This window comes from Pempheris klunzingeri, chromosome 14, assembly GCF_042242105.1.
Source record: "Pempheris klunzingeri isolate RE-2024b chromosome 14, fPemKlu1.hap1, whole genome shotgun sequence".
Classification (NCBI taxonomy): Eukaryota; Metazoa; Chordata; class Actinopteri; order Acropomatiformes; family Pempheridae; genus Pempheris; species Pempheris klunzingeri.
Window position 1 is genome coordinate 15,594,212 of NC_092025.1, and position 25,485 is coordinate 15,619,696.

The window sequence follows — 25,485 nt, forward strand, 5'->3', positions numbered from 1 at the left end:
AAACATTAAAACTGGAATCACACACACACACACACACACAAATACAAAATAAATACATTAAAACATTTTAAAAAATAGAAGCTTTAATTCATCACATTTATCAGAGTATATTAAACATTAAATGTAAATATTCAAGTGGATTACAGTTCTATGTATTTTATTTCTAATGATAATGACACACTACATTACCCAGAATGCATCTCGCACAGCCTGGATGAGCAGCAAACATAGCAGGAATTTAGTTTCCTTATCTGGTTACTGTTGTGACATTACAAATGTGACAAAATAAAATACCTCCTCAGTGTCTCCGTCACTGTTTCCATGATTACTGTCTGGACTTGTACTGCCACCTTCTGGTGTTTCTTTGTAGCTACACATAATGGGCCGACATGGATTCTTATTAATCACTGTAAGCAGTAATTGTTCCACTTTTTGTTTTCCTACCATGAAAACTTGTTATTCTTGCAGTCTCTGTGAGATTATTATATCATTAGTAAAGTGACAAAAGAGATAAAAAAACAAAAAACATATAGGATTAATGTGGCCCACAATCAGCCTTCCATGAACTGACTATTGACAGCTACTGACACACTTTCCTGATTACAATTATAGGAATATTAAATCAATACCACACAAGACCAACAATGTATCAAATTATAATGCCAATTAACACACACACACACACACACACACACACACGAAGCCTGTTACACCCCCATAGGTGAACCTGTGACTGATGCTGATGCTCCTCCTCCTCTCTCCTGCTATTGGCTGGTGAATATGGACCTGCAGCCAATCATGGTCCACCTCACGCGTATAAGTAATGATATAAAACGCTGAGGAGCTCCATGGGCAGCTTTGTGATCAGTTTACATACATTATTTCAGTATTGTGAGAAATGTTGTCACATTAGTCTTCTTTTGCATGTAGTTAACAGGTTCATCTTTGAAAGTCAGTGTTTTTCCATTAAATGCCCTTTAACCTTTGACCCTATATGAGGAAGTACCTTTCCTTTTTACCTGTTGATAGGGAGTTAGGTCAATGCTTTTAACTTTAGTGGGTGGTTTATTTATTAATGACTTTTTGTTTCTACTGTTTGGTTTGATTTGTTCCTCATAGTTTATTTCTGGCCCCCCCTGAGTGCTAAACCATATTGGGGGCTATAGAGCCATATGACTGCTGTACGTCCAAGCTTGGCTGGTTGGTTTTTGGCAGTTTGGAGCTCCGACGCTACTCGGCGCTCTCGCACCATGAGAGGAGCTCGTCCTGCCGGGTCAGTCTGTGAAATCCGTCAGAAAGTCACCATCCAGCATTTCAGTCCTCACGCCGGAGCGCACGGGCACGCACGCGTCTGCGGGAGCGCACTGACTGCTCAGGGAGGGATGGACGTCTCTGCACCGAGCCAGTGGACCGCCGGGGTTTTTTGGGTGGGAGAGGCCGAAGCTGAAGGCGTGAGGATGAGGTGGAGGAGGATGGTGCCAGCTAGTTTCGATTTAATTTCTCAACCGGCTGCTTTTACGCAGGGTGGAGGGGTACAGTAGTCTGCCGCCTGGCTGTGTAATCCGTTTGCCGGGAGGAGCAGGGAAAGCCCTCTCCAGTGCTGAGACAGAGGGAGGGAGGGAGGGAGGGAGGGAGAGTTTTAAGTCGGACAGGGACAGTGAGAGTTGACAGGAGTGCTTGGTCATATTTGGAGCTTTTATCCTGCTGCTGGAGGCTTATTTTACCTGATCGAGTCTGAGGAGGACTGTCTTTAAAGCTGTTGGACTTCTACTTCACATCATGAGTGGACCCACAAATGGTAAGATGGTGTGTCATGTGTCATAAGTGTGTGAGCTTAAGTGCACATGTGTAGGGTGTGTGTGTGTGTGTGTGTGTGTGTGTGTGTGTGTGTGTGTGTGTGTGTGTGTGTGTGTGTGTGTGTGTGTGTGTGTGTGTGTGTGTGTGTGTGTGTGTGTGTGTGAGTGAAAGTGGGGAGAATATGAGGGTGTTCATATGAGTCTGTGTATGTGTGTTTGCTTCTGCCTAATCAATACCATAGTGTCCTGGGAGGGTTTAACTTGAAGTGGACATAAACAGCCCTTCACTGAGGTTATTGATCACCCGCTCACTTATTGACACTGTATTTCATTGTGTCATTAGCCGGCTGTCTGTCAGAGAAGGTTAGAAACGGAGGATAACACCGTGTATTGATATTTTCATTGTTGTCAGTTTGTGTTTGGATTGATTGTAGGTTTGGTGTTTTCTGATAATAACCAGGGATTCCTCCACTGAAGAAATTCCCACAGTCACAAGAGCTAATCAATTTATCCATCATTTCATTCATTATTTAAGAAATATGTCTAATTGTCCATTCGTCCTTTTTTGTGGCTGTGGTGGTGTTTGTAGGAATTGGTGCTTATTGCAATCAATGATAGTCATGTAAGACAGTGAGAAGAGCCTGTGACAGCCACTCTGATATTTTGGAGAGAAGAAAGGAGCCCTGCTGTTCTTTGATAGCCAGAAGACAAAAGCACACATCTTTAGTCTACGCTGTGCCAGCCACATATTAAAATATCCCAATGTCTAAACACAGAGCCACATAAAGCAGGTTTTGATTAACCAAGTGGGTAATAAACCCCTAAATCCCCAAATTCAGAAAGGAAGTGGCTCTGCAGACGTGACACAGCAGCTGCTCACACCTCCAAGCAGCCCTTCAGTTTCATAGCTCACCTCAGGGAGATGTTTATAAAGGTTTCAGTGGGGCTGCGCTCTGATACAAATATGACCATGTCAGCGTAGCAGAGGGGCCCTGGCTGAGCGACTGTAACCCCAAAAATCTCTCACAGAAAAGAAGAGGATTATCTTTTGGCTGACTGGTTTGGTTCGCACTGTGGGAGACCTTATTGGTTTGGATCCAGGCTGTTTATCCACGAGGTCAAAGGTCAGAATACATGTGTGCAATCAAATAACACAGACTTTTATGGGGAAGTCAATCATGAGTTGATTTGACATCCTAAAGCTTATAGAATTTAAAAAAAACAAAATGAATGAGGCCACAGCTGAGCGTACATTTGATGAGCGGTGGCAAGACGACATGGCTTTAAGGTTTTAAGGGGTCCCAAGTGGAAAGGGGTCGGGAGCCACTGTTGTCTACAGCGGTTACAGGTTTTGTGAGCACGGGATATTGCCTGGCTGCTGATCAGTTGTATCAAGACACACACGCACACAGAAGCACAAACAGAAACACGTGTATATGATCATACGACATGTTTTCACCTTCATCAATTCCATAAACTAGAACACACAACATTTAAGCCTACTAATAATAACAAACACACACACAAATAACACACTCGGCCTCTCTCTCTCTCTCACACTTGCACACTGCACACACACACACACACACACACACACACACACGCACAAACATACATAGGTGGCTTAGATCTTTCTATGTCTGTGGTTCCAGTCCTTGTGCTGCCATCTGGCTACAGAACGAATGCCAGTTTCTGTGTTGCACACACACACACACACACACACACACATGCATGTACACACACACACACACACACACACATTCTGATGATACAATTTGTTAGGAAACATTTTTGTCCCAGTTTTACCTTTTTTTTTCCCTCCCCGAAAACATTTATAGATTCACAACTCTCTCTGTCTCTCTCCTGCTGCCATCAGCTTAACCTGCCGGCGTGTTGGTTGTCCTGTGATTGCATAATACTCTGTGGTGCAGCCTCATTAACTGTAATGTAATTGAATTGAGTAGAATACAGTAGAACTGTTGCTCAGATTGTTGCACACTGAGTAGAGTGCAGTCGACTGTTAGAGGAAATCAAAATCAGTATTGATCAAATATGTTGCCAGTCAGTGAAATCAATTCACTCCACTGCCCTTTTGTCTTGTTGTCCTACCATGACAGCATAATATGTGTGTGTGTGTGTGTGTGTGTGTGTGTGTGTGTGTTTCAGACAGCATAAAGAAAGGACTTGTTTCTCTAAGAGGGATTTGACCAGTTTCATAAGAGAGGATGAAAGAGGCGTAATCCCAAAACGGCCCCACTGTGCCCTTTTCTGTCTCTCGTAGCGTGCATGTCTGTCATGATCTGCATGTATAGAATCCGAGGATTCGAAAGTCAAAGCTTTATTGTCATGTGCACAATTCACAATGTACGATGCAGTTCTAGGTGTGCTGTTAGAACTAGGAAAAAAAAAAACATGTCTAGAAAAGTGTGCTACATTTATGTAAAGGTAAGTGTTATAATGGCAGATCTGTGCCATTACAACAATAGAACAAACTTGTAAAGTACATTTAGATGTACACAGTACATAAAGTATACAGTTAGTCTCTTTATTTACACTTGTCTGTCTGTCTGTCTTAAGCCACCACCTTGTAATGAATAGTTGGCAAAGTAACAGACTTTCCAGGAGCCACTACAAAATCACTAAGCCTCCTTCGTCTCCTCTAAACCTTCAGTTGAGTGTGTATGTGTTAATGTTTGTGTGTGTCTGTCTACACGTTGTTCGTTTTTGTTGTTTTTTTTATTGCGTCTCTACTTGGTCTTATTGATCCACCAGGATTGGTTGCCATAGTGTTTGTGTGACGTTAAAAGGCCTGAAATGATTTTTTTTTTTTTTTGGAGAGGCAGAACAAATCTGCCTCAAATATTTGTACTGATGTTTGAGAATTACATTTAGTCAACTTGTGGATCTGATTTCTGCTTTTTTCTGCGTTTTTAAAATTCATTATACATTAAAGCTTGTGTTTAGCTGTCACACATTCCTGTAACTAGACAGTTGCATGAGCAAAAAAAAAAAAAGTGCATCAGATCCCTTATCTTTCTGTGGCAGTTGCTCCACATTTTTATCAGACTTTGATCAGATGTTTGAATTCAATTGAAAGGAAGACAAAAGGAAGGGCCTCAACATGACAATAAGTGACATGTTTTTGATCCTCTCCTCTCCTCCTCCTCTCCTTCTCCTCCCAACAGTTCACTACCAGTCAGGTCTTTATGGAGGAAACAACAACAGCAGCTCTTCTCTCTCCAGCCGCGGAAATTCTCCCATCGTGTGTGAGCGGTGTGGGGAGGTTTGTCGCGGGGAGGTGGTGCGCGTCAAAAACACACACTTCCACGTTCACTGCTTCACATGCCAAGGTAAAAAGCTGTCACACACACACACACACACACACACTTTCATATTTTCAGTGCATGCTAACACCTCTCGTGCACACATATGTGCCTACACTCACATCCGCTTCCATTCTCCACTCCCACACCCAAATACCACGTTTCATATTCATTTATTTTTCAATCTTGGACTAATGCTTGTGTTTCCATGTGTGGATTCCACCCACATCAATTTGCATAATTAAATACTAAATTATTGCCAGTGCTCAGACAAGAAGGAACCAGCACAATTGAATCAGTGATAGCTTCCGTCTTCGCTGAGACAGAAACTGAACAATGACTCCACCAGGATCAAAGTCAGTCACAAACTGTTTTTATATGTGAGATCATTCAGTGACACTGAAGCATCAGTAACTGGATGTCACCATCACCAGAAACTAGATGTGACATGCGATATCTCCGCAGCGAGCGGAAGATGGGGAGATTTTTCTATCTTTTTAACACATTAGAGGCGTTGTAGTTTTGTCTAAATATCCCAGCAGCCACTGGAGTCCACTGGAGAACAATCAGTGTCTAAATAAACACCGGCTTGGATAAGTGGGGTACGGTACGTGCTGCGGGCCTGTGTCATATTTACACTTGATACATGCATCGTAGCGTCCCTCTCACAAACATAGCCCAACTTTTTCGTGTTATTTATACACTTTAAATCATTAATGAGTACGTGAAGACGCAGAAATGTATCCTTGCAGAACCTTTGAAGGAATAGTTCAACCTTTTGGAAAATATGTATATTTGCTGTCTTGCCAGGTATTAGGTGCCACTCTCATGTCTGTACACTACATATAAAGCTAGTGAGCAGTCGCTTAGCTTACCTTAGTTTAGCATAATGACTGGAAGCTGGGGGAAACCACTTGCCTAGTTTTGCCCAAAGTTGATTAAACCTGCTTATCCCTGCTCTTGCTTCATATTTTGCATACAGACCTGAGTGCATTTTCATCAAACTCACAGCAAGATACCAAATAAACGTATTTTCCAAAATGTTCCAAAACACTCCTTCACCGTAGAGCTTGATTTCAGGCTGATTTCCTGTGTAGAGATGCTAATGTGTGTGTTATTCTCAGTAAATGTGGTCAAATCCACGATCAGATGCTCTAAATAGTGATGAACGCACAGACTAAAAAGATTGATTCTCTTCCAAGTAGAAGACTTTGAAGACTCCATTAAAACAAGGTTTTTATATGATAAACTGTTTATACTTAAAGTGTACCTTCCAGTAAAGCTGTAACGTAAAGCTACCATCTCTATCTCAAAAGTCTGTGTATTTGTATTCGTATTTTTCGGAGGTTGTTGGACTCCTGTTTTTGAATTATTTTCTACTGCCAGATATACTCCTCATATACATTTGTGTAAATATAAGCTGCTTACAAAATAACATACACAATTATCTGAACAGTGTTTCTAAATTAAAGATTTGTATTTGAGCAGCACCTTCAAAAAGTTGAATAGAAATAAAACTGCAACTAATAATGTTCCACATAGAAAATTAAAGTGTAAATACAACGGGAGGTTTTCACAGCAGGAAAACGCACCTCTAAATTGTATTTACCCAAATGTGTGTGTGTGTGTGTGTGTGTGTGTGTTTGTGTGTGTGTGTTTGTGCATACTTGAGTATTTGTGTGTCTGTGCATGTTTGAGCTCCACCAGTGAGCAGGTGGGACAGAGCGCACAAATAGAGGTCTGGAGTCAGCAGCAAGCTTAGCAGTGCAGTCAGCAGGTTTTCAGCCCGTAGTCAGACTCCAACCAGCTAACCTCCTTTTCACAGACCGGGACCCACGCGCTCCCAAAGCGTGCAGCAAGACAACACTGTTTTCTCTGTTTGATCTGCCGGTAACATCGCCTGAATGCACTCTGCCACAAAGCACAGAAGAGGAGGGTTTTATATTTAATTTATTAATTTGTTTATTTTATGAAACATGACCTTTAAAAATAACCTGGGCTGAAATAACCGCTTGGATTGGTTGTTTGGTTAAATAATTGATTGTCTAATTGACTGATTGTGTTTTTCCAGTGGAGGCACTCATTCCATCTGATGGGACACGGGCTAGATTTATTGACGGAAGTGTTCTCTCTTTGATATTAAAGTATTTATTATTATGGACAATTGATCTTGCAGAGTAAGCTTAATGACTTTTAGCTAATGGACCGTGGGCTGAGTAGACATCAGCTGATGAGGTGGACGAGAATCAAATCATCAGCTTTTAGTACACAGGCGTCTATTTTTTATTTTTTTCTCTCTCTTCATTTCTTTCCTCCCCCTCTCTGTCGCTCTCTTGTCTCACATTCTTTGTCTGTGGCTGTGAATGTCAGACAGTTACAATGCGTCTTTGTTTGGTAAACAGTGTAATCTTCTGTTAGTGTGACTATTTGGGATTGAAGAGAGTTTTCCTTTGGACAGAGGAATGGAAACAGATGAGCAGAGTGAGATAGATGAGACAGCAAACCTACGTGTGTTTGTGTATGATTTGAGATGTACATGCTCACAGAGCGGCTGTAGACATGGCTGTTAGTTTTTATTAGCATTTTATTATCAGTATTTTGGACATAAAGACAAACTTCACATTAAACTAAAGAATGTTTTAAACCCTCTGGATGGAGGCTTTCACAGTTGTTTAAACTTTTAAAATGTTAAATTTGTGTAATAAAACTGGTGACTAAATCATACTGGGTCTTGTAAGAGCAAGCAACGTTGATAGAATCAGTGTAATTTCATGCATGTATCATTATCAATACGGTTTCTAAATTGATTGAGCAGATTTATTATATAAAGTAAACAGACGGGAATATCAGCTTTTTATTAAATGTGTATGAAAGGGGTAGAAGGACGCCATGCTGTGAACAGTTAGGCAAAATCTCTGATGGTAAAGCAGCTTTATATCTACAAGCAAAGTCTTTTTCATAGAAGTAACTATAATAACAACCACCTTGCAATCTCTTCCTTCAGCTAAATATTTCACCTGGGTCAATTACAAATGAAACTTTTCACATTTTACCACTAAAACTATTTTCTGTCAGAGCAAAAAGAACAAAGAACAGACTGCATACCAATAACGTTTTCAACAAGGCCGATCATTCACAAGAGGAAGAAAAATGCAACTCGGCAAATAATATCTTTCTGCTCTCATAAAACCTCTCAGAAAATATGGAGCACATTCATAAATTTGTCCTCATTTTAAAGCAAATGGTGCCAGTTTTTTTGGAATATTTTCTCCGTCGCCTGCTGAGTATGCAAATATGCAGTTGTAACTCCTCAATTAGACTAACAAATGTTAATACTCCCATTTACCAAATCCATTTTGTGGTACATATTTGTGCTGTTGATGCTCCACTCCACTCCACCACCACTCCCTCGGTTAGACTTAAATCCCCTCTCCATTCCCCTCCTCTACCCCCCTTTGATTCATCCGTCCATCCTGATCGCACTCATGCAAATGCAGAGGAGCAACGGCGAGGAGATCCATCCCACGTTGATGATGCACATAGAAGAGGGAAGACAGTGACAGGAGACAGGAGACGCGCACTGGATGGACAGATCGATGGCCTCATTGATACCTCCCCTGGGCCCCCCCCTCCCCTCCCTCGTCTCTTCCTCCACATCCTCATCCCCTCACTTTGCTCTCTGCTTCCCTTTCTCCTCACATGTGATGCTCTCTCTTTTCCCCCCTTCCTCTAATCTCTCCCTCGACTCCCTTCTGCCTTTCTTCTCTTTTCTCCACGTCTCGTCTAAAGTAATCCCCCACCTCTCCTCTCCTAGTTTTTTTTTTTTTTCCACCAAAAAATTGAACCATGTACATCATCTATGACTTAATAGCATCGCTTTTTGTGAAGAGTAAACTCCATCATTGCTGGAAAAAAAAAAAAAGGACAAAACACCAAAAGTCTGATTCTCACCGCACAATGAAACATGTCACAAGTCTTTCTGAGATAAAAGTGTCTATTATAAAATTCAAATCCCATTCAGGACTATATTTTTTTTTGATTAAAGAGTCTCTCCTCGAAGGTGGTGCACAACAGGCGCACACTAATTCATTTGGAGTCTTCACCTTCTCGACAGAATATAAAAGAGACCCATATGATTCTTCTTACATACTAAAGCTTACTGCAAAGCCTGACCCACTTTGGACTGAAACAAGTTTGCGTCTCAGAAGCGAAGCACACACGGAGCAAGATTCAGTGCATTTTATCAGTATTAGTGTACCCACAGCAGCACAGACAGTCACGGATGGCCTGGCTCTTTCTTCAGAAGAGACTTCAAGGACAAACTGTGAAGCATTAATCGCTGTATCAGCTCAGCTGTGTAGCACTGTGTGTGTGTGTGTGTGTGCTTTCATGAGCATTTCCACAGTGGGTCAGTGTGCTTGTTTTTTTTTGTGTGTGTTTCTGTGCCTGCTTGTATGTTTTTACTGTATCTGGAAGCTGGATCAGAAAGATGAGACAGTCAACATGTGTAGGCAGGCCTCCAGGAGTTCTCGTTTCCTGCATCCATCTTCATTTTATATCTCTTCTTTTGAGATCTATTTTTCCTTCCTCTCTTTCTTTCATTCCCTCGACCCTTTGCTTTTGCCCCGCTGGCGGTAAACAAAGAAATCATTATCTGTTGTCTTTCTGCCAATCGTGTGTGTTAGTATGTGTGTGTGTATCCAGACCTCAAGCACTTCACTCTAATAGGCTACAAATCACTGTTAACAGATGCAGAAGAAAAGTATTTAAATACTTCAGTGCCTCTGACGAACTGCAGCTGAACCTGCCCCCTAATGAGCAGAAGGGAGGGAAAGTGGGAGGCTGGTGAGAAGTGAAACTGATGAAGCGGAGATTGAAGAAGGGAGGAGATGTTGGAATCAAAGCATGATTTTATTTATTCATGTATTTGTATTTATTTTATGAATTTATGACCTGAAATTTTTTTTTCCTTCCCTTCTTCTTGATCTGTAGTAGACAGTTAGAAACATCTTAGACTTTTCGCTGATATTAAACGAGGAATGAACTGTAGGGACTACAAAATATTACAATATCAGTTATAAAAAAATCTAGAAAATGGAGCCTTTTACCAGAAATGTCATCAGCGGCATTTCATATTTTTAGTGCTCACTTCACGACAAACCAGTTGGCACGCACTCATGTCCAACACATAATCCCATCACAGATGTTTGATTTGATTTCCTCACCTACTTCCTGCATGTGTCTGGTCAAGTAGTTCAGTTTGGGATGTTTCTATTCCTTGCAACACCATCGTGGCACGCTGGAAGCTGTTGTGATTCATAGTTATGAAAAACAGTCTGGATGTTTTCTGCTATGTCCTTCTTTGGAGGCCGAAACAAACATTATGGAAAATGTTCAAGTTAAGAATTGCCCAAACTGCCAGTATAACGGCTTCTTTATATTTTGGAAATGACTGATATGTTCGCTAGGTTGCTTTAACTGACTTTAAATTGTCATTTCTCCTCGCATCTTGATAGCTTCACAAGCATCACAGCTCTTCTCTTTCTTTATTTATTCATAGATCTTTTTCTGTGCACATTTTGAGTCCAGGAGAGGCACAGGTAGAACGAATGACATCAACAATGTCTCATTTGCAGTAACAAAGAATGCTAGAAGTTGTCTTTTTCCTCCTGTAACGGCTCCGAGGCTCCACTTCGGTAACTACTATCCTAACCTAACATCATGTTTAAATCATACATGCATTTAATTACAGAGGCATCACCTTCCTCTGACTTTAATCTAATCATTTGACTTGCCGAGTGATAACTGAACCCCAAACTGCAGCGGTGCCTGTGTCATTAGCTTTCTTATTGAGCTACTGCGACATCTTACAAATGAGCAAATTCCCTGTGCTTTAATTTCATAATAATGGGTGATTTAGATGTGGCCTGAATTATTTCCTGTGAAATCTTTTTTCGATCGTTATTCCTGTCTGGTGAGAACAAGTTATACAGGTCCCTACACAGACGTGACCCCAGGATTCCTGGCAGCACGTCACGGTGTGACAGAGTGGAGGCTGGATGACTCTCCAGATGGTTGTAGACGGTCGTAAAAATGCTGTTACTCTCTCTGCCACCGGATTAACCGTCCAGCAGAAGCCAGTGGAGGTTGAATTCACTTAAGTCGCTTTTTCATTAATGAAAGGTACAAATAACAAACGGCACATAAAGGTAGGGCTAAAAAACAACACATTTTTCGATCACCTTGGTGATCACTTAATTACCACTCTGAACAATAGGACTTAACTACTGTGTCGAGGACTCTGCTGTCTCTGAGGGAAGTGTCTAGTTAGTGATGATTCAGCACACAAGACAAGACCAAATGAGTTTGGGGCAACAGGTGAGGTCAGGGTGAGGTCATGTGGGGCCATAAGGTCTTTCTAGATGGGTTGGGCATTAAGGCGACTGACAAGCATTTGACCGATTTGAGCATGAAGCTTCAGTCAGCTAGTTCAAGTGGCAGCAGGAAGATTTGTCCCGACCGTCCCTGAAAGACTAAAATGTCATGTGACATAGAGGGAATAATATATAATATATAATGGATGGTAGCGGCACATGCTCGTTTAGATTCAGAAAGTGCTCTGCTTTGGCATTTTTCTGCCTCTATTAGAATTACATTGTAAATCTGCAAAATGAAATCTGTTGTTTAATGAACTTATTTAGGCTATTTAGCACACTCTTATTTTGATGTGATTCCTGACAGGCTGATGCTCGTCGTACAGATATTATTGGTAGTACTCCATCTACTGCATGAAACTCATGAATGTTTGGAATAAATCAGAGTCTATTTACTTTCTGTCTACAAGAAAAAATTCTCTACATTTCATTTTCATCTGCTGAGCGTTGTCATTGTTCATCTTTAGCAGGAGCAACGTTTTAGTACCGAGACCTGAACTAGGTTATTATCAGTCTAATAAAGATGCACTGACAGCAAAGCTACAGCCATGCTAGCGGCTCTGTGAAATAGTACTTTGGCACAGCTGTGCTTTCTGCAAATAGCTAATGTCAGCATGCTGATGTGTATCAGGAATAATGTTTACCATCTTTATTTAACATATTCCTATAATGGCATTTGCTAATTAGTACAAAAATACACCTGAATTTTTTACTTGATGTAGGTGCTGCATGAAAAGTCATGGGATCACCAACATTATTACAATTCATCGTGAGGAGAACAAGAACGTCTTTATGAAATTTCAGTACAATCCATCAAACACTTGTTGAGACATTTCACTTAAAGCCTCAAACGTCAGCCTCATGGTGACTCTTGAGGAAAAATTAGGTGGCCACCAAGTCAGTCAGATTCATCCTCTGCAGACCATGAATCTCTGTACAAAATTTCAAGGTAGTCCATCCAACACGTGTTGAGCTATTTCAGACCAGTAGACATTGCCATGCCATTTGTCTGGATAAACAACCAGTAAAAAAAAAGCATGAAAACTCTTTAGCAGGTTGCTGGACATATAAAAACTATACTCAAATATGATTGGATCATATTGTCGAAATCATGACATTGAATATATCGTAGCTGAATACTAAAATGAGATTCTAAAAGCTCAGTCAGTGTGAATGTTCATGGATGCGTGTGAGGGGAAAAAATGGCCTGCGATCTGAAATCCAAAAATACCAGTGGTCCCTCCAGAGAGGCCAAGCCTCAACAGCTCCTTCTCTTTCCTGTTTTCCTCCACATTCTTAATAGCTTTCCATTTAGACAGTGATGAATGTGTGAATGCCATCAGCGGGGTGAGCGAAGATGAGATGGGCCCGGCTATCATCCAAGAGTGTGTGTCCCTATATGTATATCATGTATACATATATACATGTATGAAGGTTTGCATACATCATGTTGTCACAGCTGGCTGAAAAGCACATATCTTCAGTGAATCCTTACTCTTCATATGCATCAACATGTATTGGCTTTTGAATACCGCTGGATTGTAAAAACAAAAAAAAAAGAATGGTTGACTTGTTTAACATGAACAACAAATGTACAGTGTGTTGCATACACACGTGTGTGTGTGTGTGTGTGTGTGTGTGTGTGTTGATATACAGTGATTGTGAGTGAGTGTGATTGTGTATCAGCTGTAACTCTTCCACTGTGAACAGCCTTAATCTCTGGCAGACTGATAAAGGTCACGCTGGCATTTTAAAGATGTGCAGCAGCAGCTTTGCCATGACAAGAATACAATATGAGAGACAGAGGAGTAGGGGGGAAACTAAAATACTGTATTGTATTCCTCGTGTTTGAGAATGATGCCCCAGTCTTTCTGTCCTAAATGGAATAAATAGTTTCGCATCTTCAAACTAATGAAACTGAGAAGATCATTCAGTTATAAGTTATAAGTCATGAGGATTAACTTATTTGAGAGAAAGAACAGAGCCATTATATCTGTGTTGGAAAATCAAATTTCAGTATGTATTCTGCAAACAGACTGGAAATTATGTCATGCAGGTGAAAACTTTGGACTATGGTTTAAATACAATCAGGAGTGTGCAGGAGGTCCATCCTGTTTGACTCTTTTTCTGAAGGAATTCAGCTAAAACACAGAAAAATGAATGAGTGTTGTCGTGATCAGGTGTTAAGAATATATCAAGAATTAAAGGACTTAAAGTCTCAGCAGGATTTAGATAAACTTGTCCTCAGTAGGCTCGACTACTGCGGTGCCGTCTTCACAGGTCTCTCTGAAAAGTCCTCACTCAGACCAGCGGAGTGGATCACACCAGTCCTGCTCTCAGATCTTTAGTCCAGCTTTAAAATTCTACTTGTGCTCTGCATGGTTTAGGGCCAAAATACATTTCTGAAATGCTGCTCTGTCATGAACCGTCCAGATCTCTCAGGTCGTATCAGAGAAGCAGCATTTAGTTTTTATGCACCTCATATATGGAGCAAACTCCCAGAAAACTCCAAGTCTCTGTTCTTTTAGATCAGGACTTAAGATTTTATTTAAATTTGTGACTATTTATGTACTCATTCACGCACTTTTAGCTCATTTTTATTCTCTACTTTTACTCCCCATTTATTTTACTCCTACAAGTCTTGTATGTCTTTTTATATTGCCTGGTGTTTTCTTTTATATCTTGTCTGAATGCCTTTTTACGTCTTGCGCATTTACTTTGAATTGCCTAGTTGTTGAAAGGTGCTAACACAAATAAACTTGCCTTGCCTTGATTCTGTACAACAATCTTCCTGTACTGCTCACAATTATGTGGCTCTTGGCAATAAGGCCGGTGCTTTATGATCAGCAGTTAGAGGATAAAATGTAATTGCGTTCTGGCGATAAAACTGCAATACCATGTTAATTTCTGCATAATATTACAAGGTTATATGTTTTAAAGGGAATATAAAATTACCATGAGGTGATTTCACGGTCTTTGGGCTTCATCAGAGCCTTTTAAAGCTTTTCTCTCTAAATGAAAATCATATGATTCATGTGTTTGGCTCGAGGCTTATGTCAAGGAAACTTTAAGAAGGAGTTGTTGCTTTGTGTGTTCAGGTTGGCTCCAATAGACACATAAATTAGGCAGCTAGACTGCTTGTTTTGCTCTACAGTATCCCCCTTTCTCTCTGTCTGTGTCTGAGCCACTTAGCACGCTGGCTCGGATCAGATCAGATCCATTCATTCCACTGGGTTTAGAGCCATTAGCTTAATTAGAGACCAGACATTCAATTCGTCACTGTCAGATAACTTGATCTGCTGGCTTCCTTTCGGATGTCTAACTTACAGTACATTTAGGTCATATAATAGCTGGCTGGACTTGTACACTACAGGTCACAGCAAAGTGACAGAAATGTGTCAACATGTGCAGAGCTGAAGTGTGGCACTGACACCGACAGTCATTCAGTTCATTTTGGGGACATGCGTGATGAACATCCTTGCACTATAAGCGGATATGGCTGGGTTGTAGCCTCCAAAAGGCAGACGCTGTTATAAAGTCTGTAGCTGGAGCAAATCGTCGTTTAGCTCATTTTAAAGTGTCTAACCAACCAGCTCAGCAGAGGCCTCTTCACCCTTCGCACAACTCGACCAGAAGCAATCATTTGGCTGAAGGACTTTGCATGTGCTAAATAAAAGCCATACATCATGCTGTCAGTATAACACTGTGTGTGTGTGTGTGTGTGTACTCGCGTGTCTCTTTGCCTGGACATGCATCTATCACACACACGGCCTCCATAAATACATATAAAAGCATATATTTTGTGTATTTTTTTTAGACGCAGGCACGTATACTATACATTCTCATACGCACAGAGAATCCTCACACTGTAAAAAATTAACAGATTAGATTGTTTCTGGTCCTAATCCCCAAAACCAGATTATAGTATTAACCCTTCAGAGATCAGAGGGACAACAGATTGCACTCTCAACAGCCCAACCCCCACAATAAGCACACACGTGCAAAATACTCACTATGTGTACTATTAACTGCCCTCAAACCAGAAGGCGAAACCTCCAGATTAATGGATTAACACTGGTGTTTGTGTCAAAGCAGGCTGACTAGTACAGCAGCAGATTGTACACTGCAAATGTGTGTTTAATTATAGGTGTGAAATGATAATCAGAACTATATGAAATATATTCATATTAGTGGTAATTTTGAGAATATGCCTGACAAACTTCCCTCTACATACCCACACACAGCACAGTTTTCTCTGTCTTGTATTTCTGAGCTACAAAGTGATCTGATTCAGTTGTTTTTGTTTGTCTTTCCAGTGTGTGGCTGCGATCTGGTGCACTCGGGTTTCTTCCACCACTCTGGCGAGTACATCTGCACTGAGGACTACCAGCGGCTCTACGGGACCCAGTGTGACAGCTGTGACCAGTACATCACCGGAGAGGTGGTATCTGCCCTGGGGAGGACCTACCACCCACACTGCTTCGTCTGCAGCATCTGCAGGTATGGAAAAGTGTTTGTTTGTATAATCGCAGCATTTATATAAACCCAGCAGCAGGACCAGTATCTCTTCCTTTGTGTGAGGAGGAACAGGAGGAGCAAAATGACCTCCAGCGGGCTCCTGGTGTGCATGTATCTGACCAAACTCTCAGAAACATGTCATTGCGTGTATCCGACGCCATCAAGTAGCACCACAGACTGTCCAGGAGCCCACTGATGCCCTAATCCAGGTCTGGGAGATCCCCCGGACACCATCCGCCGTCTCATTAGGAGCATGTCCTGACGTTGGCGGGAATGCATACTGGCACATGGGGGCCATACGCACTACTGAGCCGCATTATGAGTCGCTGTGATGAAATTCACACAAGTTGGATCAGCCTGTGATTTCATTTTTGAGTGATTTTGAATCCAGCCCTCAATCGGTTACATCATTTTGTTCTCAACAAATTACTCAATGTTACAAGATTTTGAACTGCTTAGTTCATCAAGATCCGATGTGTGATTTAAGTGCCCCCTTAATTTTTTTGGAGCACTGTAGCTTCTCATTTTTAACAACATTGTTAGCTCTATATGTCCTCGGGGAGCCTTTCAGTGCTGTTCATGGTGACTTGCGACTATAACAAGCAACAAGATTCCCACAGAGCACCACATGCTGTGGCATAATAACTTGACAAGTCTGTCCACAACTTCTTACATGCCGCGGGTGGCCCTTTACAATTAAAATGCAGTTATGTATGAGAACTGCAGGCCGATAAGTTCCTGTTCCTGTGTTTGGTTTGCAGGAGCACTGTAGGTGATGCTTTAGTTTAAATGTTTACAACCAATCAAATGTCTTACAGATACTTTAATGCAACAGATCAAACTTCATTGAAAGCATTCTCTCTCTCAAGTGCACCACCATCAATCAACACACACACACACACACACACACACACACACATATTTTGATCTCCTGGGTTTTAAAAGATAAGATCCTGTTTTGCTTTTAGTTTCCCACACAGGGAAGTTTATCAGAGTGGAGCAGGGAGTTGACAAGAAAGCACAAGCAGGATAAATAACATTAAAATAATCTAAAATATTGTAATTATGAAACACTGAATTGGGAGGAGGATATGCTCAGTGTTTGTTGTAGTTGGCTGGGTTCACTTTATTTATCATATATCATGTAAAACTCGTACTCCCGGCCGGTAGCTCAGTGGATAATTGCGCATGCCATCGGCCTGGGGAAGCCGGGTTCGACTCCCTCCCAGTCCCGGCTACCAAAAATGGGCGAGGGTTGCGTCAGGAAGGGCATGCGGTGTAAAAAACTAACACCAAAATCTACAAGCGGATCATCCGCTGTGGTGACCCCGGAAGGGAGCAGCCAGAAAACGGACAACAACATGTAAAACTCGTACTGGCTTCGGTTCTGTTTACTCATTCACTGGAGTGAATGTGACAAAAATGACTGTAAATGAAGTGTGACTGCTGAGCAGCACAGTACATATATAAAAGACTAACTGTCAGTCCGTTTGTTAGATGTAGAGATGGATCATTAGGTTTTGGTTCGCTTATAGCGAGAGTTTGGGGATTTGGAGGTCCCCCTTTGCGTGTGTGTGTGTGGGTGTGTACTCAATAAGAACACACTGTACTGGAATTGGGAATGACACAGCCTTTTTGGAAATGGCTGTGTCAGCATATTGCAATAAAACTGTGTCCCTAAAAAGGACTATTTGTCAAAGCATTGACCAAACAACCACTCCGTGCCAGCTGCAGTCTGCATGTCCAATGTGAAGGACATCAACAAGACAATGTGTCACCTAACTTGATTTGTAACTAAACAGATAATGAAAAAAAGCTCCTCTAGTCATTATTATATGTAATTTTTTTATGTTGCCCAGTACTAACAAAGTATATTCACTTTGCACAGATTTGCTGTATGATAGAAAAGTAGTTTATCAGATACCAAGTCAAGAATAGTAGATAAATTGAAACTTCTCAATAATGTATACCCTCTATCTCATGTTTTAGTTCAATTCATCTTAATCAACACTGTACTTTTGCTGCTTTTTGTTTGTGTACTTTGTACAAGCACTCTGTAAGCTCAAGCAAGTAAAAACATTGCTGTTAATTTGTCAAATATAGTATATATATATATAGTATATAGTTTCTGGTGCTTTGAGAACCCCCATCCATTATGTCAGGGTAGTGGTAAAAATATCAGCTGCATTTGTCAAAACTTCTGCAAATAAAATGGAAACTATCACAGATAGATACTGCTACCACTGGGGTGTAAAAGGTGAAATGCATGTTTTTTTGAGATTTGAGTGAACTAAGCCTTGAACGACATATTGCAATAAGACTTTCTGTGATGTCATATCTACGTAGCTTTACTGAAATATTCTGTGTGTGTTCTCAGGAGCCCGTTCCCAATTGGAGACAGGGTGACCTTCTGTGGGAAGAAGTGTGTGTGTCAGCAGTGCTCACACACACTTAGCACCGACAAGCCCGTCAAGGTCCACGGACCAAGCTGTAAGAAACAAGCACATACACACACACACACACACGCAAATATATGCACACACACACTAATATGACATTTTCCTGGGATAATGCATGACAGGCTGTGCAGTTATCCAGAAATAGTGCATGAAGTGAGTTATTTCAGATGGTTTCTGTGGTACCATGGCTACTTATCAGCAATGAAAATGTAATTTTATGTTGTCGCTAATTCACCTTTTTGAAGCCGATGTTCTTAAATAGAAATGACGTCAGCCTTGGAATAAACGTTATTTTAGCAGAGCCTGGAAGTTCATAGGTGGCTGTGGCTCTTAGGTAGAGCAGGTCATCCACCAATCAGAAGACTGGCAGTTCAGTCCCTGGCTTGTGTGTGTGTGTGTGTGTGTGTATGGTTACTTTCCTCCTGTTCACTGACCCCCCCCCCCCTCATTACTGTGTGAATGGTGTGTGAAGGGTTGAATGTAATTTTAAAGTGCTAGAGTGGTTGCAAAGACTAAACAGGTAATAAACCAGTTCCTTTTAACCATTCTGGAGCTTTGCAACTGCTCCATGTAACTTACTAGCAATGGACTTCATTATCATCTGTTGGTCATCAACAAACTGAACTTTGTGTGTATTTTCTTCCTTCTCTGACAGAAGAGAAGAGAAGCAGCAGAAATAAATGGTGCTCCAGCTTTTAGCATTTAAGTCTTGCATTACTGTCTGGCTCAGTTCTTTCCAGCTTCCTTCTTTGTTGTTTGTTTATTTCCGTAAGCCCTACTGACATTGTAAATTGTTTCATTTCTTAAAAAGTGATTTAAATTTTTAGCAAACAGGAGTAAAGAGTGTTTTGGACTATTTCCAGCTGCGGAATAATACACTTTTGGTGCTGTTGTGAGTCTTTCCAGCAGCAGGACAACGTTTATAGGACTGACTGACATTCATGGCAATGAAAGAACATGTTTCCCTGTTCAACAGTGTGGCACGCTGGTGTGTTTTTAATAGTTTTTGGGGAACGGACAACTATGACACAGAGGAGTAATCATGCTTTGGCAACACAGACATTCATTGTTTGTTTTAGTGTCTTCATGGGGTTTGTTGATAATAAGAAAAATATCACATGACCAGGATTGTTTTATATCAGTCTGACAGTATTGTGCTGCTACAACAGAGCTGTGCAAATGCCTAAAAATAATGCACACCTCCTGGCTGTTTAGTCACAAGGATCATCTGTGGCTGTGGTTTTATGTTGCCTCCTGATATTTGATTAAAATGACTTTGTGACTCATCCAGCATCTTTTCCCTACAGGTGAAAAAATACTAGAAGAGTTCTGCTGTCCACCTGGTGAACGCTGCAGAACATAGCCACATTCCCTGCAGCTACACACACACACACACACACACACACACACACACTAACAGACAGAAGGTGGCCTGCTGCTCCAGGTAGTCTTGTAGCCTGGTTCTGGTAGCTCCATCTGGCAAAGACAGTGTGACTATCACGACGGGAAAGAGGAAGGAGGAGAGAAGTTGGTAGAGATTGGAAGGGCAGAGGAGCAAGGATGATAAATGCTCAAAACGGAAATGTTGAAGCTGCTCTTATCTTCCCTGAGTGTTTTCACAGTACTGCATTTCCCTCCTCTCCTCTCCAGACTGTGCAGGCTGTGGTGAGGAGATCAAACAGGGCCAGTCTCTGCTTGCTCTGGAGAGACAGTGGCACGTCAGTTGTTTTAAATGCGGGACGTGTGGCTGTGCGCTCACTGGAGAGTACATCAGCAAGTAGGTGCCTTCATCCCCCACATGTACAGTTTCCACTGTAGGTATGTTTGAGCCAATATCAAAGATTTTGTCAAGCAGTCCACTTGCCTGTGTTGCTTGCGTGTAGGCTTTATATCTGAGGCTATGCGCTGTGACCAATCTGCTTAAAACAGATGTTAAAATAGGAAGCTACTTGGAACCCTCTTATTCTGGCAAGTCACTGAAAAGCCGGATTTTCTTTCATACTTGTGAAAATCTTGTGTGAATGTTTCAGGAATTATTTGTTTTTGCTCCAGTTGATTCATGTATCCCGACTCAGGTATTAAAAAACCATGTGTTAGAGGATAAATAATAATCAAAGTGAGACCTTGCTTTTTTTTCTTTCTTTTTTTTTGTCCCTGGAAGGGATGGGATACCTTACTGTGAGACGGACTACCACACTCAGTTTGGGATCAGGTGTGACAGCTGTAGCAGGTACATCAGCGGCAGAGTGCTTGAGGTGAGTCCATTTCTCCGTCTGTGAATTTGCGTGGATGCTCGAGACAGATGGGAACAAGAGGGAGAATGTTTATGATTTCTGACTGTGTGTGTTTTTGTGAAAGAAAGTGTGGGCTCGATCTATAAAAAGCTGTGAAAAAAACCCAGCTGTCCCTCTTTAAATGACTGAAGTGTTGACTGATGATGAAGCAGCTTTGGAAAACCAACAAAGCAACACTCTCCTGTCTCCTCCACTCTATTCATTCCTCTTTTTTTTTTATTTCTTATCGTGCCTCTCGCCATTCTTCATTCCTCATTGTTTTTCTCTACTTCTTATCGCCACTCTGCTCTCGTTTCCTCATTTGTGCCATCTGCTTTTGCTTTCTTCTCTCTTCCTTATTTTTTTCCTTTCCTTTCCCTCCTCCAGGCTGGAGGGAAGCGCTACCACCCCAGTTGTGCCAGGTGCACCCGCTGTCACATGATGTTCCTGGAAGGAGAGGAAATGTACCTTACAGGTGAGGGAGAGCCAAATAAACGGTACAGCAAAGCAATAGAATGGCCACTCGAAGGCACTTCAGCATTTGTATAGCTAACAGGCGTAAAAATAGACTTGTAGCATCTATTGAATTAGCTGTGCCCTGCAAGTATCCAGATGGCCTGAGTGTTTCTGCATCTGTGGAAGAGTGTGTGCGTGTGTGTGCGTGTGTGTGTGTGTGAGACGAAGAGAGAAGGCAAGTTAGTCACCTGATAAATGACTGCTCTTAACAAAGTACTGTTGAATAGGTTATTGATCTCTCATATAGCACTCAGTGGTAAAGATACACAAGCACAAGCACACACACACACACACACACACACACACACACACACACACACACACCTTCCCCCAGTGGATTTTTTCTTGATACAAACAAACGTTGGAGTCATTTACCTCTCAACCTTTGTCTCTGCCGTGACCATTACTCTGCGCTACCCCTGACACAATTTATCTCAATGAAACGGACTTCACCGGAGGTTTAAATTGAATCATCAAGAAGCTCCTTTTTTTTTTTTTTTACAAATTAGATAATAGTAATTAAAGTTAATGAGCTCAATCATGAATTCAAATAGGTCTATATGAGGATTCTGGCAAACCTTTTCCTTTTTGCACTTTTCATGCATTTTGCTTAATATTTTTTTAATTAACCAACCAGATGTCCTGCAAATTACTCTTATAAGCAGCTGTTTTGCATTAGCAATTATGTTTAAGAGGAAATGCACCGTAATGTTGGCCATAATATTTATATGGAACTTAGTTATTTGCAAAACTATGATTGAACAGCAGCATTGACTGATAACGTGGTCACATGATGTATAGACTTATAGATCATTTTATCTTCTTTCGTCTTATCCCTGACCATAATCTTGACCTCTACACTTAACATTTTTGGAATATCGAGATAAAATGTTGCAAATAAATACAATGTCAGCATTTTGTTAATTGTTGGACAAAAATGCATTTCTGTGAAAATTGGCTGCATATGACCTTATTGTACGGTTGGGTTAACGGGCCACAACTGAAAATAAGAGACCTGCAATGCTAAACATGCACAGATCTTTCCTTGAGATAAAAATGAAATCAAAAAAGAAATTCTAATAGCACCACAACTATTCTCTTCAGTTAAAAACCGTTTGTGTAGCACAGCTGATTTGGCCCGGCCGAGTTGAATCCAGAGTAAATGTAGAGCTACTGTACCGTAACGTGGCTGACACACAGTGTCCCCGAGTCGCCACACAAGATGACACCTCCTGTTTCACCTCATTGACATTCTGCTGCTCACCTGCTCACAGCCACCAGTAAAACTAAGCATTTACATATTGTACCTGAGCTCTGTGTTCATGTGTGTGCCTTTTAATCTACGCCTTTAAATGCACAAAGGCGCTCTCTGAGTATGCCTGCGTATCTGCTTGAATCCATGTTTGCGTGTTTGTGTGTCTGCATAAGAATGCAGGTGTGTGTGTGTGTGTGTGTGTGTGTGTGTGTGTGCTGAGCTCCAGCGAGCTGCCCCAAGGTTACATTCACTCCTTTTGATGACTTCAGACATGTAGGAGGGCTGAGCAATCGCCCTCATGAGACACACTCAATTACGACGCACATGCACGCACACACACACACGTACACACACTACACATGTGCTCACACCTTTGCAATCAATCTCATGATGCATGTCTGGAATAAAGAAGTGGCCTTTGTGTGTGTGTGTGTGTGTGTGTGTGTGTGTGTATGCATGTAATTGCTGGAGGTGGGGCTGGAGAACTATTTTATGAACTAATCATAAATATTTAATCTCACCATCCGCTCTTAAAATGGACAGGTGGATGGAAATGGTATGCCTCCCCCAAGTGTCCACACTATAATAACTTTAGCAGCAGGTCAGGTTTTGCTCAGGTGTTGAACCTGCAACTAAAAATGATCGCTGAATTATTTGTTCAACCATCGGTTGTAAAATATAAACAATGGCGAATGCCCATTAGAAGTTACCGGGGCTCAGACTTTTTCCTTTTTAAGAAATATAAAACACCTTCCCAGTTTAGAAGGTATAACAAATACCTTTAGATTAGATTAGTTTTTATTTAAGATTCTCCTAATTGTCAGAATTACAAATTGTATAATCAGCTAATAGATTAATTAACTAATGATTTCAGGTCTATTCAGGTTTACATCCAACAATGTCACTAAAGTATTTTAAGCTGAAAAGCTGTGGTATTTATCATATATAGTTAAGAGCTTTTATTCTGTGCCTACAGTAATTAAACATTTTTTGCTTGTTTCTTGCATCCTCCACACAGGAAAAAAATATCTGACTATCCACGTAGTATTTCTGGCCACAAGTCAGTGGTGCCAAAAAAGATATTAAGAGAAATATAAAGAGAAATATTCCAACTCTGAGTAGAAACTGATTGTAGCTCGAGTGCATTCATGTATTCTGACCATACGCCTTCTTTTTTTAAAAAAAAGTCTCAGTTTTAAAAGGAGGGGCAACAGACACCAGGAGATTAAAGGAATGGAATAAATAATAGGACATATCTGAATGGTAACATTAGCTTGATGTGTATGCTGTTTCTCATGACAGCATGATTCAGCAAAACGCCAGAGGCCTGAGGCATTTAAATATCTGCTGCTTTATAGCATTAGAATTTCAAATGACATAAGCACAAATGTCAATATTGCTTCCCTAGATTTCACTGGCTGCCTTCATCCCTTCTTTTGAATATCAGCGGTCAAGATAAGGGAGGCCAGTTTTGTCCACCGATTAACCTCATTTTGCATAAAGGGGGAAGAATAAAAGTCTCTCTAAACATCTGAGGCTTCATTCCTAAAAGAAAAGACAGAAAAGGACACTAAAATGATCATTTTTTGGACAAATTGCAGGCAGTTGATTTGTCTCAGAGCTGATGTGCAGCGCTGTGCACCATTTACATTCTCCTCAACCAGGAGATAAAGGACCCCAACTCCAAGGCCATACATCTGCTTGGCAGCGGAGTTGAGGAGTGTGGGAGGGACGGGGGTGCACTGAATCACCACGCATGCTTTCTGTCTTCAGTATTGATTTTGTGCGTGGGTGTGTGTGGTTGTTGCGTGTGCGTGTGTGTAGTCGACGTCCCTGCGACGCTGTGTGTCTGCGCTTGTTTGTGTGTGCGAGTGTGTGCAGGTCAGATTTATGGTGTTGATAGTGGCTGTATATTAGAGTCATGATCAGCTAACTGAGTCCATTCGGCTGGCCTGCGCTGCCCCAAGGCCTGAGAGAATGATATGTGTGTGTGTGTGTGTGTGTGTGTGTTCAGAGCGGATATATTACCGTAATTATCTTCATCAGGTCCACATGCATATAACATCCTGACATTAGTGGTTTATGAACACTATCTAATAGCTTTCATTCATTCCTCTCTCCTCTCGCTCTGTAGCCTCTGAAGGCAACTGAAGGTGTCATGTTGTACTTATACTGCAATATTCTACTACTGATATACTGTATGTCTCTGTCTTTCCTGTTGCTTTTACATAATGGTTTGGGCTAGATTTCTCATTTGAGTCATTAGTTAATTGGGAGCTTTATTCTTTATATTGTGGAAAATTGTCTTCAACTTAATCACACAGCATTAAAACAAAACAAAATAAGATAATAAAATGTGTTTTCAGGTCTAGATACAGAAACAGCAAAAAAAAAAAAAAAGCTCCATAATGCTGATTAACTTGCTAATTTGTTAACATAGAAGACAAAAAGGACCCATATCAGGTCAAAGGTCAGTGTTTATTAATGTATTTGTAGTATAGTGAACACATCTCTAATAAAGGAGACGTTATGATTGTTGTATTGTGTGATGTTTGATGTATGATGTTTACTTACATTAGCATGTTAGCATGCTAACCTTCGATAATCAAAAATAAACATGAAATACAACTGTGGCTGATGGGAAGGTCATCACAGGTATTTAGTCACAAACCAACAGGCATCAGACAAAGTGAAATTTTGGTCTGATAATGGTGCTTCATCACCAAAATTTCACTCAAAACTGTCAAATTTCAAACTCATTTAGGCACCAGAGGAGACATCATGGGGTCAGTCGGGGATAAGATTCATCCTCTGGGGACCATGAATCTCTGAACAGTGACAATCTCTATAATTGTTGTTGAGATATTTCTGTCCGGACCAGACAAGTGGTGGACTGACCAACGATGCTTCA

The 25,485-nt window shown here is 41.1% G+C and overlaps 1 protein-coding gene across 1 annotated transcript in view; it reads left to right on the forward strand.

The window, feature by feature from the left end:
• The first annotated feature begins 1,663 nt into the window (after positions 1–1,663).
• The window catches only part of LOC139212940 (actin-binding LIM protein 3-like), a 41,601-nt gene continuing 17,779 nt past the window's right edge, over positions 1,664–25,485 (forward strand). The window contains exons 1-7 of the mRNA XM_070843517.1: positions 1,664–1,798; positions 4,982–5,146; positions 15,870–16,053; positions 18,449–18,561; positions 20,181–20,307; positions 20,692–20,785; positions 21,191–21,278. Of these exons, the coding sequence (XP_070699618.1) occupies positions 1,780–1,798; positions 4,982–5,146; positions 15,870–16,053; positions 18,449–18,561; positions 20,181–20,307; positions 20,692–20,785; positions 21,191–21,278 (790 nt within the window). The 5' untranslated portion in view covers positions 1,664–1,779. The remainder of the gene's footprint in view (positions 1,799–4,981; positions 5,147–15,869; positions 16,054–18,448; positions 18,562–20,180; positions 20,308–20,691; positions 20,786–21,190; positions 21,279–25,485) is intronic.